The sequence below is a fragment of the Centropristis striata genome, chromosome 14 (genome assembly GCF_030273125.1).
Source record: "Centropristis striata isolate RG_2023a ecotype Rhode Island chromosome 14, C.striata_1.0, whole genome shotgun sequence".
Classification (NCBI taxonomy): Eukaryota; Metazoa; Chordata; class Actinopteri; order Perciformes; family Serranidae; genus Centropristis; species Centropristis striata.
The window spans coordinates 9,764,252-9,784,715 of NC_081530.1; the positions used below are offsets into that span (position 1 = coordinate 9,764,252).

The 20,464-nt window shown below is 38.7% G+C and overlaps 1 protein-coding gene across 2 annotated transcripts in view; it reads left to right on the forward strand.

The window, feature by feature from the left end:
• Positions 1-2,796: 2,796 nt before the first annotated feature.
• zdhhc18b (zinc finger DHHC-type palmitoyltransferase 18b) overlaps positions 2,797-20,464 on the forward strand; it is a 28,414-nt gene continuing 10,746 nt past the window's right edge. The window contains exons 1-7 of one of the 2 annotated variants that reach the window (XM_059349957.1): positions 2,797-3,130; positions 4,696-5,042; positions 6,351-6,511; positions 17,323-17,472; positions 17,641-17,778; positions 19,804-19,855; positions 19,959-20,061. In XM_059349957.1, coding sequence (XP_059205940.1) covers positions 4,792-5,042; positions 6,351-6,511; positions 17,323-17,472; positions 17,641-17,778; positions 19,804-19,855; positions 19,959-20,061 — 855 coding nt within the window. In that variant the 5' untranslated portion in view covers positions 2,797-3,130; positions 4,696-4,791. The other variant, XM_059349958.1, reaches the window with a different exon arrangement.

Consider the following 20,464-nt stretch of genomic DNA (forward strand, 5'->3'; position numbering starts at 1 on the left):
TTAGCCGCGCACCCCCTTCTTTGTCCCAACCGTGTTGACGCACCCCCAATCCCCCACACCTTCAAAAAAACCAACACGCAATAAGGTTTTTTATAGCCATATTAAAGGCGGCATGTTTAATCATGCTCAAATGGAAACAAACATATAATTAAATAATCACCATCACAATAATGCGGTCTCGCATTTGAATTAATCTGAAACACTGTAACACAGTTTCAATATAATGCAACAAAGTTATGCGCAAGCTTCCACTTTTAAGAGCAAAGAGGATGATGACAGGCTCAGGATCAGAGGCAGAAAGCACATAAGTTGGGGAAAATGTTATAATATTTTGAGCCGCGTTGAACAAAAATTGCAGCAAGTTTAAAAGACCGTGGAGGTTACACAACCCGTCATCATAACACAGGTTGGAAAAATGGAAGAAGAAAACTTCTACGCTTCATTTTAAGATGAAGTGCATTTTGAATAGCCTGCATTTCTTTATAAATGAATATTACAGTTTTTGATTTAACATTTTACAAAGGAAATGTTTATTTACACTTCTTGATTGTGTGGGGGAAAAAATGTAATTGTGTAATTATCAGACCGCCATTACATTTTTCATCTTGCGCAACCCCTAGCGGCAGCTCGCGCACCCCCAGGGGTCCACGCACCACACTTTGGGAATCCCTGCTGTAACACATTGAATCACATTGACCAAACGAAGTCAGCCATATTTTGACCTAGTCTTGCTAAAGGACTTCATGGTCTTGCAGCAGCATATACTGTACGTCTCAAACGCTCACTGTATGAACTAGTACGGCGCCTCAGATCCTCTGGCACCATTCCTATTTCAAAGTGCAGGACTAAAAAGCTTTGGTGAGGCTCCCAGCTGCTGCAGCAGTCTGTCTGAGGGTCTGAGAACTGATGAAGTGATGACATTTATAAACTAAAGCCCTCTTATTCAGCCAAGGGTTTGAATAAGAGGGGTTTATAGACATTATTTAAATATATATTATCTCATTGTATTAGCAATATTTTACCTTATTTAATTTAAAGTCATTTTAAACCTCTTTTTGATTTTGTTTATCTTTGTCTTTTTTATTATCGGTATTTACTCTTGTTTTTTTATTGCATTATTATTTAATTGAAACTGAATTAACTTATTTATCATTTTACTGTCTTTTACTGTTATGGTTTAGCAGTTTTTCACCAATTTTTCATCAATATTTTATTAGAATCAGTAAAATTGAATTTCCATTTAGTCTGAAATTTGCAATGTGCTGACAATATGTAGGCTACATGATTTTCCTTTTTTTGCAGAGATTTTTCTAATTTTGCAGTGTGCATTCAGCATTTTTAATGCAATCTTTTATGTTTACAGTTTTGTGTGTGTGTTTTGTAATTTCTTTGTTTTCATCTGTGTTCTTTTTAATTTCTTTGTGTGTTTTTGTGTTTTTTGTAAAAAAAAAAAAAAAAAAGTTTTATGTTTTTGGTGTGTGTTTTTTGTAATTTTGTGTGGGTTTTTTTGTGTTTTATGTGTGTTTTTTGTAATTTTTTTTGTGTTTTTTGTGTTCAAAATGTTGATCCAGTAAGTCAAAATGAAAAAAATAATCAGGTCATGAGGTTGTACTGAAAACAATGATACCAACACGTCATGTTAAATATTTTTAAGTTGTTTATACCGGCAGAATGAAAAGGAGTCAAAAAACACACAAAAAAGCTACTAACAAATTAATCACCTGTAGCCTACATATCACCAGCACCTTGCAAATTTCAGACTAAATGGAAATGCAATTTTACTGATTCCAATAAAATATTGATGGCTCAACATTCATACACCTCAGATCAGTTATCATCATGGATGAGCACGACAAAAGAAGACTTTAATCCCCCTCTTTCATTTTCAGAGTACCCATAGACTGAATATAAGGTACCTACCGACCATCTTTACAGCAGCTTCAGTCGTGCGCGCTCACACAAGGCAATTTTTCTGCAGGCAGACAGGACTCAGCATTACACCTCTGTTGTTGATAATTCCGACCCTGCGTCAAGCTACCCACAGCGGCGGTTGGTTTACCGGATATTGTACAGTTGATTTACCGGATATTGACAATCCGGAGACATTTGATATTTATGAGGGGAAGTAATAATAAGAACGGTGTGAGACGTATTAGCCATTCCTTTTGTAGGAGTTTCGTTACTATCATCATTGTCATACCTAAAATGCAAGGTTTTAATAGGAGATTTATTTTGAGTAATATCTTTATTGCATTTTCCAACATAGACAAAAACAACAAACAACTTATTATTATTATTATTATTATTATTATTATTATGTAGTACAGATAATACAATAAAAATGCTCTGTCCCATTACAATTGACAGTGATGTAGCAAATACACACCTGAAAAGAAGTGAAGAGTGGTAAAAAATAAAAAATATATATATATATATTTTTTACAATAATCTTAGTTTCCATTTTGAGAGGACAATTGATAATAATAATTATAAGTAAATGAATGTCCTGCCTTATAACCCAAAAACATCAGTTAGCCAATTTCCCTCGTTGTCATCAATCATCCCTTTTATACAATAGTTGTGCGTCTTTTACCAGCATATTTATAGAAGGGTGCCCAGATCTTTAAAAAGTCATCCATCTTACATTTAAATCTCTGTGTTAGATATTCCATTGGTAAAAAGTCAAATATCACTTTGTGCCAGCCCCCAATTGTTGGAGGTGCATTATCAGGAGATTTATTTTGAAATAAGCCGGAAGTACATACTGTCCTTGCGTTAACTTGACAACCGCTAGTTTGTGAGCGGACGACTCGTTTTATGGCAGCGGAGCTAACCAAGACTAGTCACGAATGTGTCGGGAATATTTGTAGTAGAGTAATATTAATCAAATATTACTAAGTTTTAGCGCTCTTCTTAATTCATGCATATGGGGACTCTGGAGATTAGCAGTATGGTTTGCGACATATTTACAAGACGAGCAGGCTAACGAGCTAGCGGTGGTAAAAGGGTGTTTGGTTTACTGATGTTAAACAGTCCGCAGCTGGCTGAGCGGCTAGTCAGCTAACAAGCTAATGATGAGCAGCGGGTCAACGCCTGAAGACTTTCTGCAGCCAGACGTAAAGAGGAATAAGTAAGTAGGCATGGGAAGTACCAGGGATGCACGGACGTAATTTTTGGGGGGGACACAGGGGACATGTCCCCTGCACTTTTTCAAAAGGCCGTTTTTGTCCCCTGCAGTTTTTACCGTCCAAATGAGAAGCGTCAGGCACTAACCAAGGGGTAGGCAACCTTTACTAACTAAAGAGCCACTGTTGGCCAAAAAAAGAGAAACATATCATTACGGAGCTGCATAGCTTATTTTGAGCCTTTCTATGAAGATGAAACAGCCTACTAAGTCTAAGTGAACCTATCCATAATACTAATAGGTCATGATGTACTGAATGTACGTCAGCTGAATAGCAAAAGATCTTTCAAGTTTGTTAAATTGTGCATTTGAGAATGCACTATTTAAATTCGTGAGTAGGGAACGAATGTAATAATGAATGTAATACTTGTGAATTTAATAACTTATTTGAATAATTTCTGATGATTTTTAATAATGTCTACAGTGATTCATTGTTGTTACATTATCATTAAGTGATTTTTTTTTTGGGACCCCAGGAAGACTAGCTCATCCCATTTTGTTGACAGCTAATGGGGATCCTTTTAACAATAAACAATAAAAAAGAATGGGCATTTGTTAGTATGATTTTGTCAGAATGCAGCCAGGAAGTTGAGAGGCTTGACACCGAACATATCTCAGGAGGTTTGGAGTTGAAGGAGAAACTCAAAACTAGGCTTGATGTTGGCAAAATTCAGAGGTTAAGATGCCGAGCCGTAGACTTTACTGCTCTATGGTGCTATTTTAGTTGACTAAAATGTAAAAATAACATCAAATGTAATGCCGTATATAACCACAAAACAAATTACCTTAGGCCTTCACCAACAGTCAATGAAAATCAAATTGTAAAGAGAATAGAAAAGAAATTTCATTTGGTATAACTTTTTGTCCGAGCCACAGGGAGCCACCGCTGACGGCCTGAAGAGCCTCATGTGGCCCCAGAACCGCAGGCTGCCTCCCCCTGCACTAGGACCAAGCGGTAAACGGCCGCTAGCTGAAGCCTGTTCCCCTTAGTTTAGCCCCGCCCACAAGCTCCTGATTGGCTCTGCCGTTCCTTGTGTGATTGGCCGTCCCCACTGTCCCTCCATCAGGTTGTAAACACTTGCCCACCTGTCTGCTGGTTGCCCAGGAGACAGGAGTTCCTGCTAATCTGCCGCTGTAAATTGTTGTTAACATGTTGGCCGTTTGTTCTGCCTGGGTGACGTCAGCCTCCGATTACAAATGTGATTTTATACATCCATACTCATGATAATTGTGAAACTAAGTTTTTTCCTCTATAACCGTATCATAAAAATTGATGATTGTTAGGCCAAACCAAAAAAGGGAACAGTAAACTTAAAAGTAACAATAGAAAACTAGAAGAACTACTAGAAAACACAGTGAACTGAAAGAGTTTGAGTTTTATTAAAGATACTTGTGTCCCCCCCACCTCTGAAATCAAAATTTCATCCATGCATGGATGCGCTTTTTCGGTTATTTTCACCTGGATGCTGATAGTAGAGGATTAGCTTGGTTTCTCCATTTACTCCTTCCAGCTGCCTCCTTTACGGGCGTCGGTGATGCTGTCCACCGCTGGCCAGATGCCCCGGTTCTTCGAATTGGGACAGCGCACCCAAACTTCATAATAAACCATGAAAAACTGCGAGTATCAACAAATCGACCCCCAGGCACTTCCGACGCCAACCCCGACCCCTCCACCTCACCATGGGAACGGCGGTGACAGGACCGAAGAGCCCAAGAGACCCAGGAGAAAGTGGGAAGTTTTCCCTGGGAAGAACCGCTTCTACTGCGATGGACGGATCATAGTGGCCCGGCAGAGCGGGGTCCTGCCCCTCACCCTGGGCCTCATCCTCATCACAAGTGGATTATTCTTTATATTTGAGTGAGTTCATCGTCACCCTGTTAAAATAATCGTTATAATAAGTTTTGCAGGAAACACAGAAAACTTCACCAAAAGTGTAACATATGACATATATTGATCATTTCACTCAAAAAGGATGTAACAAAGGATGGCTATTGGTATAGTATTAACAATGTGTAAATTATGTAACTTAAGAGAACTAAATGACTTAGGCATTTTTTTGAACATGCCTTTGTGACTTAAGCAAGATATGGTAACACTTTATTTTGAAGGTGTCTACATAAGAGTTACATCATAAACATGACATGACAAGTATCATGAGCATTAATGTTACTTCAATGTGTCATTAATGTTTATGACACATCCCATGTCATGTTTATGACACGCTCATGTCACTCTTATGTAGACACCTTCAAAATGAAGTGTTACCATATCTTGCTTAAGTCACAAAGGCATGTTCAAAAAATTGCCCAAGTCACATTTTATTTTGACTTATAATGGGATTTCATGTTTTAAGTGTTTACACCAAGTCACCAGTGCTTGATTTATTATTAAGTCAAGCCTGATGTTGCCTTGCACAAGAATGGACACTTCCAAATAGTGAGGCAACCTGAGCTGAGCTTATTAATTTAACACTGGTATTAAGTCAGTACTGCCACATTTTTACTGGAATGTACCATATGTTGGCCATATGATTGATCTTTTCCATCAATTTTTAAATTATAATTAAAATTGTGACACCCCTAATTATTATACAACACACATACAATGTATTATATTGCCAACCAGTTTTAGAAAAAAAAAATGATTTCGTAAAACAAATAGAATGAATTGCTAAAAAAACATCACAACTGTATGTTCAGTACCAGTCATTTCAGTAAAGAATATGTAAAAGTTATATGGCTATAAGCATTTTTAAATAACTTCAGGCATAGTTTTCTGCATGTTATGTTCTTTTAAAAAGTTGTATTGTTGCAGCATATTGGACAATACTAAGTTGTTTATGATAAGACAATATGGCCAATGAAATTAGCTGATCAATAAATGAGCCGGGCTCTAAAGACATGATATGTAATATAAGAAATAGTGCTTGAATGTCACAGAGGCATTATTTCTGTCTTTGTAGTGGAAAGTGTGTTCCGTCTCTGTGGATTTCAGATGGTGATTAAAGCCACTGAATGTTAATTAAAACTACATCCCCTTGTGGGTGAAAAAGTAGGCTCAGTTATATGAGATAGGGCTTTGTCTCTTTTCTTTCCTAGGCTTTGATTTGGTCCCCATGTCTTAGTAATTAATCCTCTCTGTGTCTGTGGCTGCCCCTTATCACAGCTGTCCCTTCCTGGTCAAACACCTGACCAGCTGCATACCTTTTATCGGAGGAGGCCTCTTTGTGTTTGTGGTCATCACCCTGCTCCAGACCAGCCTCACCGACCCCGGCATCCTGCCCAGAGCCACACCAGACGAGGCTGCAGACATTGAAAAGCAGATAGGTAAGAGTCATGACTATCAATGACTAATCAATCAATGTGCTTTACCATATTAAACTGACAGGAAATGGCAGAAATCAACATTTGTCGATCAAACTGCTACTTTGAAATGTTGACTGAGGTGTTCCTGGATCAGTTTCACTTCCATCCACATTCTGGGAGAATAATAAACCAACTGCACACTCAACACGATGTTAATAGCTCACTTGAATTATTTGAGTACACTTTAGTTAGTCACATTTCAGTATAAACACACTACTTGCTCAGAAATGGGACACAGCTGGGTGATTCTCATGAAGCCAGTCTAAGCTATGTCTGTGAATATTATAAGGATATACTTTATTAAACTAAATATATTTCACTTTTATATGAATGAACAGTATAGCCGTAATGAGGCACAATTCATTGTTTTGTGTTAAAATAATATTTTGTATATTTTTAAACATATTTTTGATTCACAAATTAATTACCGTAATGCGTCCAGATAAAAATGTCACAGTTTCCCCACATTAATATACAATAAATATTTAATAAACTTTATAAAAATAAATATACATTTGTTTAAAAATGTATAAGTTAACAGAATATAATCAAATATAATGGTTTTTAACAATGTATAAAGAACAAAATCTGAATGAAAATTGATGAGAAAAAAACGGTTAAATGTTATGGTATGTTATGATAGAATCGTTTGCATTAAAATATGTGTATATTTTAATAAAATACATGTTGGTGATACCAGCTACCCTTGAGCATATTTAAGTGCTTGCCAAAAAAAAAAAATATATATTTTTTTATTTAAATATGTGTTACTGTAATGAATTTTGCTCACAGTGTCTCTAATGTCAGAAAATACCTTAAAATGTTTTAAATAGATTATAAATTCATATTAAACGGTGACTTTAGATTGTATATGTTATAAAGGGTCAGAAAATATGTATTCAATGCTCTTGGATTTTTGCTATGAGCTGTACCATGTTCATGAGAATCACCCATATGGTTGTGTCAAGTGCTTTTGACTTTGATATCCTATAAGTGTTCAACGTTTTCCTCCAGTTTAAGGCACTAAAAGTCTCCATGTGTCCTTTGTGTTCTAAAGTGAATACAACTGGACTCTAACTGCTTAAGCTCAGCTCATATCTGTATAAGTTACCCTCCTCTTAGTGGCATCATTTATGTCAAACTTCAAGGACATACTATTTTTGTCACTGTCATAAGAGCTTCACACAGTTTATTTTGCTTCAGAGCACAATTCACAGTTGAGACTGAAAGCATTGTTCTGCTAGTGTCGGCTATTTTACTCTGAAACTGAAACTAGAGCTGATCAATGTGGGATTTTTGAGACGGATATTGATTTCAATGCCAGAAAAATTCACTACATGGTGACTGATTATAGTGAGTTTTTGAGCAGGAATTGAAATAAACTTTTTCTATATGGATTGTGCATTGATATGACTCTGAAAAGCTACTCAGAAGGCTGCTTTCTTAAACAATTAACTAGAGCTAAAACAATTATTCAATTCATCGAACATTAAATTAATCGTCAACTATTTTGATAATAGAATAATTGGTACGTCCAAATTCTCTGATTTCAGCTTCTTCAATGTGAATATTTCTGGTTTCTTTGTTCCTTTATGACAATAAACTGAATATCTCTTTGGTTTGTGGAAAAAACAAGAGATTTGAGAACGTCATCTTGTGGTTTGGAAAACACTGATTGATATTTTTCCACATTTTATTGAGCAGACAACTAATCGATTAATCGTTTAAATAATCGACAGATTAATCAATAATGAAAATAATTTGTTAGTTGCAGCCCTACAATTAACTTTATTAAAGAATATTTAGCATTATTCAACATTATAAATTCAGTATAATAACATAACATAGGACATAAGAAACTTTATTGTCATTGTAAGTAATGTGACGGCCCCAGGCCCCACCCGGGTGTGGGTGTGTGTGTGTGTGTTTGTTTGTTTGTCTGTTGTTTCAGGGTGCTGGATTGGATCCGATTGGAGGCAGCTGGCCACTGTCTCCACGCCTTTAAAACCCGCCCTCCTGAGGGGTTTGGTCTCTTATTGTTCCCTTGGCATCATGGAGGAGCTGATCACCTTTGTTTGAGTTCTCTGTGTTTAGTTTTCCATTATATTAAGTTGACCGAGTAGTATGTTTTCTGTCAGCTCCTTTGGTTTAGTTTAGTAAAGATTTGGTTATGTTGTTTCATGTTGGATTCATTTTGTTAAAATAAATTATATTTTTCCATTTAATCCCTATATGCTTCCTTAGTTTTGTGTGGTCTGTGAGCCGGATCATAACAAATTGGGGGCTCGTCTAAAAAGAGAATAGGTTGTAAGTGGTGTTAATTGTTTGGTTATGGGGATATATGTTTTTTGTGGTTGTTGTTTGTTTGTAGTGGCGCTTTGTTGGGAGTTCACGCGTTTCCTTTGTTCCGGCAGGGAAGTGGCGGGACTGATGGGTTTCCCCAGGGAGTGACGTCATCCTTGGGATTCCCTTTCTAGCGTCCAGTTTAGGAAGCTTATGTTGGGATTTGGAATGTGGTTAAGTATTTTTCTTGGTTATGTAGTCCAGGGAATTAAAGGATGTAGTGCAGATTTTGCCTTTGTCGATTTTGTGAGACAGTCGCGGGACAGGGAGAAGTGAGCACTGACCGTTTTTATGCGCATAATGCACCTGTTGAGATGACTCCCCTGTAGGCATAGCGCGGTTCCTCTTTGGGATTCGTGTGCAGTACATGTAATGTGGGGTGAAAGTGGTTGGAGCGGTTGTCTCGGGAGCACGTCCGTAGTGTTGGCGGGGTTGCCAGCGTGCTGGTCGCCTTTGTCCACACTACTGGTTTTTAGTGCGTAAATACCCGCCGTGAGTACCCCCTGAAGACTAGGGTTGAGTTAGGTAGATCGGGTTAGGCAGTTAGAGGGGACGCTCGACTTTATGAGGTTTGTAGCCCTCGGTTGCGCATGAGTGGGGTCAGTGTTGTGCTTTTTTGTTGTTACCGGAGACTGTCTGGTGTGGTTAAATCATGGCATCAGTGGAAGATTTTGTGCGCGCTCCGTCGGAGGCGTTATTGGATCAATGTAACAGAGATCAGCTGTTGAAAATAGCAGAGCATTTTGTAATATCGGTAGGTGACAAAAGATTAAAAGATAATGTTCGGGCTATTATTAAGGCAAATTTGTATGAGTTAAATGTTCTTAAACCATTGCAGGAATCACCGGTTGTAACTAATCTGGCTGGGGCGGATGGGTTGCAGGGCGCACTCACGGAGCCTGGCCCTGAGCTGGCCTTGAGTTTTGAGCAGCAGAAGGAATTGCTGAGATTGCGGATGCAACTAGAGACGGGAAAAGAGTTGGAATTGGAAAAATTGCGACAGAGAGCAGAGTTTGATAAAGCGGTGGCTGTGGAACAAATACGGCAGCAAACAGAAAAAGCTAAACTTGATTTGGAAGCTATGAAGTTGAATCTGCTTAAGGAGGGAAAATTGTCTGATGTGTCAATGAATGAGTCGACTCGGACTGGTGATCACTCGGGGGACATTGTGAGTAGTTTACGGTTGGTACCGAGATTTAATGAGAGGGAGGTTGAAATTTTTTTCACGTTGTTTGAGCGAGTTGCAGATGCACGAGGCTGGGATGATGCGGACCGCACGGTCTTGCTGCAGTGCGTATTAACGGGACGCGCGCAGGAGGCTTTTTCCTCGTTGACAACAGAGGATAGCGGTAATTATGTTAAGGTTAAAACGGCAGTTTTGAAAACTTATGAAATGGTCCCCGAGGCTTATCGACAGCGATTTAGGAGCTGGAAAAGGGGGGACAAATCATGCTTAGAGTTTGCCCGTGATTTGTTAACTCACTTCAACCGCTGGTGTTCAGCAGCTGAGGTAAAAGACTTTGATGGTTTGTGTAACTTGATGGTGCTTGAACAGTTTAAAAATTCGGTTCCGGAACGAGTTGCAATGTACTTAAGTGAACAGAAAGTGAAAACGGCTGCAGAGGCTGCTGCGTTAGCGGATGATTATTTGTTGACCCACAACGTCGGTGGAAATCCGCGTACTGCGTTTGGCGCTGGCAGGGGGAATGACCTTGTTGGTGGGCTGCAGTTCTCTGGGCGTCCTGGTGGAAGTTTTGGTCCGAGGCAGAGGGGTGATCGTAGTGTCCGTGAGTCTGAGGATGTTTGTCATTTCTGTAATAAAAGGGGTCACTGGAAAAGGGACTGCGCTGCGCGTAAATCACGGCACTCGCGTTACGGGGAACACGTTAAACCAGCTGCGTTAGCTGCACCCGTTTCCAGCACAGTGGTGGCTGACCAGCCGGGTGACGAGTTGCCGTCTGTTGTTTTGACGAAACCGGATTTGAGTTCATATCGGCCATTCATTTCAGAGGGACATGTGTCTCTGATTGGGAGCGAGGAGAAGGTGCCGGTGGTGATATTGCGGGACACAGGGGCGTTTGATTCATTTGTGCTTGGTTCCACTCTGCCCTTTTCAGAAGCGTCCGACACAGGAAGCTTCATACCTGTGTTAGGCATGGGCATGTCCATTTTTCCGGTGCCTGTACATAAACTTATGTTACGTTGTAAGTTGTTTGACGGGGAAGTCACAATGGGGGTCCGTCCTGAGTTGCCTGTTGAAGGTATTACTGTGATTCTGGGGAATGATGTGGCTGGAGACCGTGTCTGGGCTGATCAGCCAGCGCGTCCACTGATTGTGCCGGTGCCGCGAGGCAGTCATGGTCCAGATGAAAATGAAAAACAGTTTCCTGAGGTGTTCACGGCGTGCGCTGTGACGCGTGCCGTGGCCAGGCGTGAAGCTTCTTCAGAGCACGTAAAAAATGAAAATGGGGATCCAGAGTTGTGTGCATTGTCCCTGTCTAACATTCCCCTGTCTGTCTCTCACAGTGAATTGGTGAATGAGCAAAGTGTGCCGTTGGATGTTGTGCATCCAGTGTGTGTTCGTAACACACTCCCAACGTGCAGTGAAGCATTGTGTGAGGATGGTTTGCCAAATCATGATTCGGCGTTGTTAACAGGTAGGCTGAAAAATTCTGAGGTCCTGGCTAATTTGGATGGTGTTGTTGGTCATTTATCCGAGTCACGGCGCACTGACTTAGTAGATCTGATTCGTAGGTATCCGAGTTTGTTTGGGGATGTGCCGTCTCGAACTCACTTGCTGGAACATGACATTGATGTGGGTGACGCGAAGCCAATAAAACAGCGTTTTTACCGTGTCAGCCCAGAGAGGCGTACGTTCTTGGACACTGAGGTAGAGTACATGTTGAAAAATGGCATTGCTGAACCATCATCATCTAGCTGGGCATCACCATGCTTGCTTGTGCCAAAATCCGACAACACTCCTCGGTTTTGTTCTGATTTCAGAAAAGTAAACAGCGTTACGAAGCCCGATTCCTATCCGTTGCCGCGCATGGATGATTGTATTGACCAGGTTGGTGCTGCCAAGTTCATCAGTAAATTTGACCTATTGAAAGGTTATTGGCAGGTTCCTTTGTCTCAAAGAGCACGAGAGATAGCAGCGTTTATTACGCCAAGTGGACTGTACTCGTATTCTGTCATGCCTTTTGGTTTGCGCAATGCGCCGGCAACTTTCCAACGTTTGATGAACCGAGTTGTTGGTAATTTGGATGGCTGTGCAGTATATTTAGATGACGTCGTTGTTTATTCCGATACTTGGTCTGACCACCTGAAGCGTGTGAAACTGTTGTTCGACCGTCTGGCTGAGGCATGTTTAACTGTTAACTTGGCGAAGTGTGAGTTCGCTCGGGCGACAGTGACGTACCTGGGTCGGCAGGTTGGGCATGGAGAAGTGCGTCCCCTGCAGGCGAAAGTGCAGGCAATCGAACAGTATCCGCCACCCGCTACAAAAAAAGAACTGATGAGATTTCTGGGTTTGGTTGGATTCTACCGGGGCTTCTGTAGAAATTTTTCCACTGTAGTTGCACCCTTGACAGGTTTGCTGAAAATAAATGTAAAATACATCTGGTCTCCTTCATGTCAAAAGGCTTTTGAAAATGTTAAGACGATCCTCTGTGATGCTCCGGTCCTGGCTGCCCCTTGCATGCAGAAAGCCTTTAAGATCCAGGTTGATGCTAGTAATGTGGGCGCAGGTGGGGTATTGCTGCAGGTGGATGATTTTGGTGTTGATAGACCCGTAAGCTTTTTCTCCAGGAAGTTTAATAAACATCAATTAAACTATTCCGTTGTCGAAAAAGAAGCGTTAGCTTTGATTTGGTCATTACAGCAATTTGAAGTCTATGTGGGTTCAGGGCCGGTGGTGGTTTATACAGATCACAATCCGTTAACATTCTTGAATTCACTTCGCTGTCCAAATCAAAGGCTGATAAGATGGTCTCTGTTTCTGCAGTCGCATTCGTTAGAGATAAAACACATTAAAGGAAAGGATAACATAGTGGCAGATGCCCTGTCGAGAGCCCCATGCCAGTAGTTTCATGTCTTCATTATGAATGTTTCTGTCTTTCTCTTAAATTTGCTTCAAGGTACCAGTAGCTGAGATGGGATAGAAACTACATGATAGTGGACAAGTGAAGAACTGTTAAGGTGAATCTGTATTTTGGAAGAATGTAATTTTTGTGATTGTTATTTCAAATATATGCATTGGTATGGGTAAAGATTATTAGTAAAAAATGATGTAGTTGTGCAAATTGTTTACAGGTTGTAGCAGGCCAGGGTTGGGACCCTGTCTTTATGGGGGGGGGTGTGACGGCCCCAGGCCCCACCCGGGTGTGGGTGTGTGTGTGTGTGTTTGTTTGTTTGTCTGTTGTTTCAGGGTGCTGGATTGGATCCGATTGGAGGCAGCTGGCCACTGTCTCCACGCCTTTAAAACCCGCCCTCCTGAGGGGTTTGGTCTCTTATTGTTCCCTTGGCATCATGGAGGAGCTGATCACCTTTGTTTGAGTTCTCTGTGTTTAGTTTTCCATTATATTAAGTTGACCGAGTAGTATGTTTTCTGTCAGCTCCTTTGGTTTAGTTTAGTAAAGATTTGGTTATGTTGTTTCATGTTGGATTCATTTTGTTAAAATAAATTATATTTTTCCATTTAATCCCTATATGCTTCCTTAGTTTTGTGTGGTCTGTGAGCCGGATCATAACAGTAAACAACAAAATGTTGTCAGGGACATTCAGTCTAGCAGCAACAGAGTAAAATCAAAATAAGAAAAGAAACCAGACCAGAGATTAAAAATAATAAAATAAAAATAAAAAAACAGACAACACACCTTACTTTTTTGAAATAAAACAACCCTGAATATAAATAAAATAAGATGAATAAAAGTTGGGTATTACATGTAGTGTCCATATTGCAGCAGAATTAAAGTGGTTGTCAACCATCAATAAAACACTCAATAAACAATAAGAAAATGAATAATAAGTAGAAATAAAATACATGGCTAAAATAATTTCTGAATTACCCACAAGCATGTTTTTTTTTTTGTCAATATCAGTCGATACTAATTAGGGCTGGGCGATATATTTTTAAATGTGATATGGAATTAGACCGTATCGCATATATCGATAAAGTTAAATTATTTTTTCTCTCTTTCTATATATAAATGCTGCCCTTACTAGGGTTTGTCATATTTAGTTCTTTTGTAATGTTCGTTATTCTTTTCTCATATAAATATATTTATTGTAGAAAAACATTGGCCTATTTTATTTCATAGGCTATTTTTATTTAAATGTGCACTTTATGGAGCTTTGATTTTAAAAAAAAGTACTCCTGTTATACAGTATTTATGTTCACTTTAAACGGTTTCAATAAAACAACTTGTGTCATATTTGGCTTTGACTGAACATTTGCTCTCACTTTGCGATAAAAATTTCAGGATATATGTCGTATATCGATATTCAGCCTAAATATATCGGTATATGACTTTTGGTCCATATCGCCCAGCCCTAATACTAATTGTCCTTTGATTAGGCCAATATGGGCTGATAATATCGGTCGACCTATAAATCTGTCAGGCTCTAACTGAAACATAAGGTGCATTTTAATTAAAAGTCACCAGTTATTCTGTTGCCAGTTCAATTTAACAAGCACGAATCCTTTGACACATTAAAAGACCTAAATATAACTTTAAAAGCGTCATCAGCCATGACTTGCTGTAATGATTGTCACTTTGGCAGCCATTAGGGCAATTACAGTGGAAGAAATGTGTCCTTTTGACTTCTGAAGTTTGCCTGGAAGATTTTCTATCCCTCCGTTTGGTCCTATTTTCACCACAGCTCCGTTCAAAGCACTCCGTCAGTTATATTCACTGTCAGCTTTTAGACTTGCCAGCAGTATCTTTTTTGCTTTTAATATGGCACGCATCAATGTAATAACCTTCGTGTCTAAAGCTGGCTCATGTGCACCTTGTTAACTCCTACTCATGACCAGAGTTTAGGCAGTGATGATGTAAGATGTTCACATTATCCAACTGTACTGCTGCTGTTGCAGCTATTTCTGAAACAGAGACTCTGACATAAGTATTGAATACTTACCTACACATCTTATCTTTACGGAAAAGCTTTGGATAATTTCAATCAGCGTTCTTTTAGTCTTAAGTTGGTTAGAAAGGCAAAGCATGGGGAAATTGTAGAAATTCAAGCGTAAACAGCTGGGTGATTCTCATAAACATGGTACAGCTCATAGCAGAAGTCCAAGAGCATTGAATACATATTTTCTTTGACCGTTTGTAACATATACAACCTAAAGTCACATTTGGTCAAATCTGGTATTTGGTATTTGGTATTTTGGTATAACAACAAAAATCATTACACATTTTTAAATAGAAATAAAAAAACAACGAAAGGTTTTTTGGCAAGCGCTTAAATATGCTCAAGGTTAGCGGGAATCACCAAAATGTATTTTTTCATATATATCTTTATTGGGTTGTCAGGACATAATACATATTCAATCAGAAAAGGTACAATTCACCCATTTTTCCCCCTTTTAGAACAACCCCCCGCCCCCCGAACCAGAGAGTTCAAAATGTATTTTTTATTAAAATATACGCATATTTTTTTAAATGCAAACAATTCTATCATTATCGTAACATTTAACCATTTTTTCTCATCAATTTTCATTCAGATTTTGTTCTTTATACATTGTTAAAAGCATATATTCTGTTAAAATATACATTTTGAAACAAATGTATATTTATTTTTATAAAGTTTATTAAATATAAGTGAAATATATTTAGTTTAATAAAGTATGTCCTTATAATCTTCACAGACATAGCTTAGACTGGCTTCATGAGAATCACCCAGCTGTGTCCCAATTCTGAGCAAGTAGTGTGTTTATACTGAAATGTGACTAACTATAGTGTACTCAAATAATTCAAGTGAGCTATTAACATCGTGTTGAGTGTGCAGTTGGTTTATTATTCTCCCAGAATGTGGATGGAAGTGAAACTGATCCAGGAACACCTCAGTCAACATTTCAAAGTAGCAGTTTGATTGACAAATGTTGATTTCTGCCATTTCCTGTCAGTTTAATACGGTAAAGCACATTGATTTCTCATGATTTCTCGTGAGTGGAAAAGCAGCAGTACATACGGCATACAATTAGTAAGTAATAAAGAATTGAGACACAATATAAAACTTTTAGACAGCAGACATTTTGGCATTTCATAGCAGGAAAAGTTGTTAAAAACAGCTGTGATTAACATTAATAATGAGTGCATTCAGTTCAGGTGATCTAGGTCCAGGGTGCTGGTATTGTGCATGCTTGCACCAATAAGAATGAGTGTAACTTGAGGTAAATGTTTTTGCACTCAGTGTAGCCAAGCAGCTACAGCGTGTATTATTCTACCGTGAAGTAATATATCCAAGGATCAATATTTCCCACCCCCTCTCTCTAACCGTCAGGATGTTGAAGAGCTTTGTGATTTTTCTCTTGTCAAAGTTCAGTCAGCTTGAACTCTATGAGAAGCTTATTATTGGAAATGTGTCCCATAGAAGTGAATGCAGAGTGAAGCCTGGTGAACCGCGCTTTAATGTGTGCAACACAGCTTCCTCTGTACATTTTCATCCAGTCCTGAGAAGAGGTCTGATTGTGTTACCATTAGGGTTCCACATCTCTCTGTGATAACAGATTTGATTCGTATCTAGATACACTGTAAAAAAAATGTCTGTAGATTTTACGGTGAAAAACTGCTAAACCATGACAGTAAAAGACGTAAAATGATAAATGGGTTAATTCAGTTTCAGTAACAATGAAACACCGTAAAATGTATATATCAGCCAAAACAGTATTGTACAGTTTAAAAAAAGATATACATTACTCCACTGTAAAATACACTGGTACCATGTTTGTACCAAAAATTATCTCTTAAACGTGAAATCAACAGTGCTAATATAATTTTACCGTAATATTACAAAAAGTTGCACCGTATACATTACGGTAAAGTTCTGGCAACCACAGCTGCTGGTTTTTTACCGTAAATAACAACAGTTGTTTTTTTTACAGTGTACACAGGTTACGATACAATCAAAAAATGATAGACGTTTATTACAAACCGATTGGAATCGATACAGTGTAAGAACGATTTGATTCGTTTTGATTCTACGGTTAGTATTTGTTGTAGATATTTTATAGTGTGTCACTCACAAGTTTTATATTCTATTCATCTTCTGATTCGCCATGGAGTTAAAGTTAGTATAGTATATGTTAAATGTGTTTAGGTGCCAGTAATAAAAGACCAGACCATTATCACTGAAAGTCAACTTATTAGTGAATCTAATGAATTTAGTCATGTAATTTCTCTTTCCTGCCCTCTTGTCTGCAGACAACACTGGGAACACCAGCTATCGGCCTCCACCACGCACCAAGGAAGTCCTCATCAACCAGCAGGTGGTGAAGCTCAAGTACTGCTTCACCTGCAAGATGTTCCGCCCTCCACGCACTTCCCACTGCAGCCTGTGTGACAACTGTGTGGGTGAGTGTGGACACATGCTGACACTGTGACATTTCCACATGATAAATAATGAACAGAGGCCTCACAGTGATCATCCTCCCAGGACTCTGGTTCAGGCTGGACTGAGCATTGCTTCATGTAATTGAGATATCAGTGGTGAATTTTCCTTTCGGTGCGTATCTCTTTCAGAGCGATTCGACCACCACTGCCCTTGGGTGGGGAACTGTGTGGGAAAACGCAACTACCGCTTTTTCTACACCTTCATCGTGTCGCTCTCCTTCCTGACGGCGTTCATCTTTGGCTGCGTGACCACGCATCTAGCACTGAGTACGTGTTTCTGCTCCGCTTCACAGGTGTTTTATGGTCATGATGTTGCTGATAATAAATGCTTACACACCTGGCTCAGACAGCTCCTGCTAATTACTGGGTTTTATTAGTGCGAGCTGGCTCCACAAAGTCTGAAGCAAGGTTATTATAGTTAACGAAAACTAACAAAATGACGAAAACTAGAATTGAAAAATCTTTTTCGGTAACTGAAATAAAAATAAAAACGTTTTTTACTAAAATCATAGTGAAAATGTCCTTAGTTTTCATCTTTTCTTCCTTCAATCTTTCAGATTTCATCTATCTGGTTTTATGACTTAATAAACTTATTGGGGCTAAGTTGAATAAGACAAAGGAAATAAAGGAAACATTTATTGTGACTTTTTTGAATCTCACACCCAACTCAAACTTATAAAAACTAAACTAAAACTAAGCATTTTCCCAAAAATAAAAAATAATTAAAACTAGCAAACTCACTCTAAAAACTAATTAAAACTAACTGAATTTGAAAACAAAAAATCACAACGAAATAAAAACTAAATCTAATGAAAAATCCAAAACTATTATAACCTTGGTCTGAAGCCCTGGTCAGCTCCAGCTAGCTACAACTAGACAACTTCCTGTGTTCACCAGGCTTTGCTCTTCAGGCTCTGTGCACGCTCTTATACACAGCAAACCAAATGAAGTATTTTTGTCGGCCAACCCAGACGTAGCATCACCATGGGGTCTATTGAGAGTTCTCCGATGGGATTTTTGCGTTGGATTTTGGATCATGCAGAAAATAATCTCTGTGGCAAACACACGTTTCTGATTCTTATTCATTTTGTTCAGCAGGATAATCTTCACAAATGACACATGAGTCATGATTTTGACTTTTTTTTTTTTTCATTTTGACTTTTTTCTTGTGACTTCGATTTCTTTCTTGATATTTTGACTATTTTCTTGTTATTTTAACTTTTTTGTGATTTCAACTTTTTTTTTTCTCATTTTGACTTTTTCTTCATGACTTAAACTTTTTTTTCTCATTTTGACTTTTTTCCCTTGACTTCAACTTTTTTCTTCTCATTTTGACTTTTTTTCTCGTGACTTCGAGCCAACGTTACGCTATAGTAAACTACTCCACGGAAGCATGACTTTAAAATCACAGCCGTTATCCTAAAGACGCTCTCCAACAAGCTAACCAGCGTTTTTGCCAAGCTAGCAAAACTGTAGCCTAATAAATTGTTTGTTTACATAATTTACAATCTACCAGAGTTTGCAAGAGCTCTGAAAAAATCGACTAGAGGCTGTGAGGAGGACTAGTGAGAGAGTTCCTGTCTGTATCTGGCGTGATGACGTTTAATGTCCCTGACAACCACTGTAGTCTCATTTAGCTTTAACTTGTTGGCAACCGCCTTTTAAAGAACACATACAATTTCAAAATACACAAGTGGGGGTATTTACTATTTTTTTTAATGTTGTACAACAAAACACAAACATCTCTTAAGCTTGTGTTAACCACAGACCTAATTTCAGAAATCTAACCGAAAAACCCATTCAAAGTCCTCACTGAGATTGAGTAACTAACTTACTTTCAGGTTTAAGAACTCATTCCTGTGGCGCCCTATAAAAGGGGACATTTGGAGCATCATGTGTCTTCACTACGTCCCGCCCACTTCTATGAAGAATATGAAAAACAGAAGTTGTTAGTTGTTGTTGATAGCCATTAGTCGAAGCCTATGGAGGGCAAGAGGACCCATAATGCACAGGGTCGAGTCTGTCAACGAGTCAGAGGTCACATTTCTCCTTCTTCTTTGCTTTCAGCAGCCTAGAAGCTGCAGAGAGCTATCACAGGACATTATTTTTTGATCAGTTTACAATAAGGTTTTAAATGCCCCTCAGCAACAGATTTAAATTTCAGTTGCTTTTTGGCCTTTTTAATCTGAATGAGGTGTTTATATGCAGCATTTAAATTCTGTTCTGGCTTTTAAACTGATTATCTGAATATTCGGCTCCATGTTAACATGACTTGTTATTTATTCCTTCCAGGGGCTCAGGGTGGAAAAGGCCTGGTGTTTGCTCTGCAAGAAAGTCCAGGCAGATATCCTTTATCACTAACGTCTTTAACATTTCTGTCTGTATGTTTGTTGATTTATTTGTCCCCCCTCCAACATACCGATGCTCTCCTTGACCCAACCTTTCACTGCAGTGGAGCTGGTGATCTGTTTCTTCTCAGTCTGGTCCATCTTGGGCCTCTCAGGCTTCCATACATACCTGGTTGCTTCCAACCTGACCACTAATGAAGACGTGAGTACTGTTACAGAGTGACTGTCTTGTGGTACAGGATTAAGACAATTTGAAGTATTTGTAATATATTAATTTACTAAGGTCTTTAAGATAAGTCTGAAGCTTCATTCATAACAATGACATTGGAGTTCCAAATCGACATTCGAATGTGACACAATTTTTTGCAAGTCTGTTCTTTCTGTTTGAACCTGGTATTTCTGCACTGTTGAAGATAAAGATTAGGCAACACTTACAGTAACTGTATCCCACATCAGACACCGTTCCATTTTATCCCTGATTGGACACATCTGCAATGCCGCACCTTTTTTTTTTTTTGTGTGTGTGTATTTATTTTTATTGTTTTCATAACAGAAAAAACATATACAAATTAGAAATAGTTGTAGGAGCTACACAGAACCATACA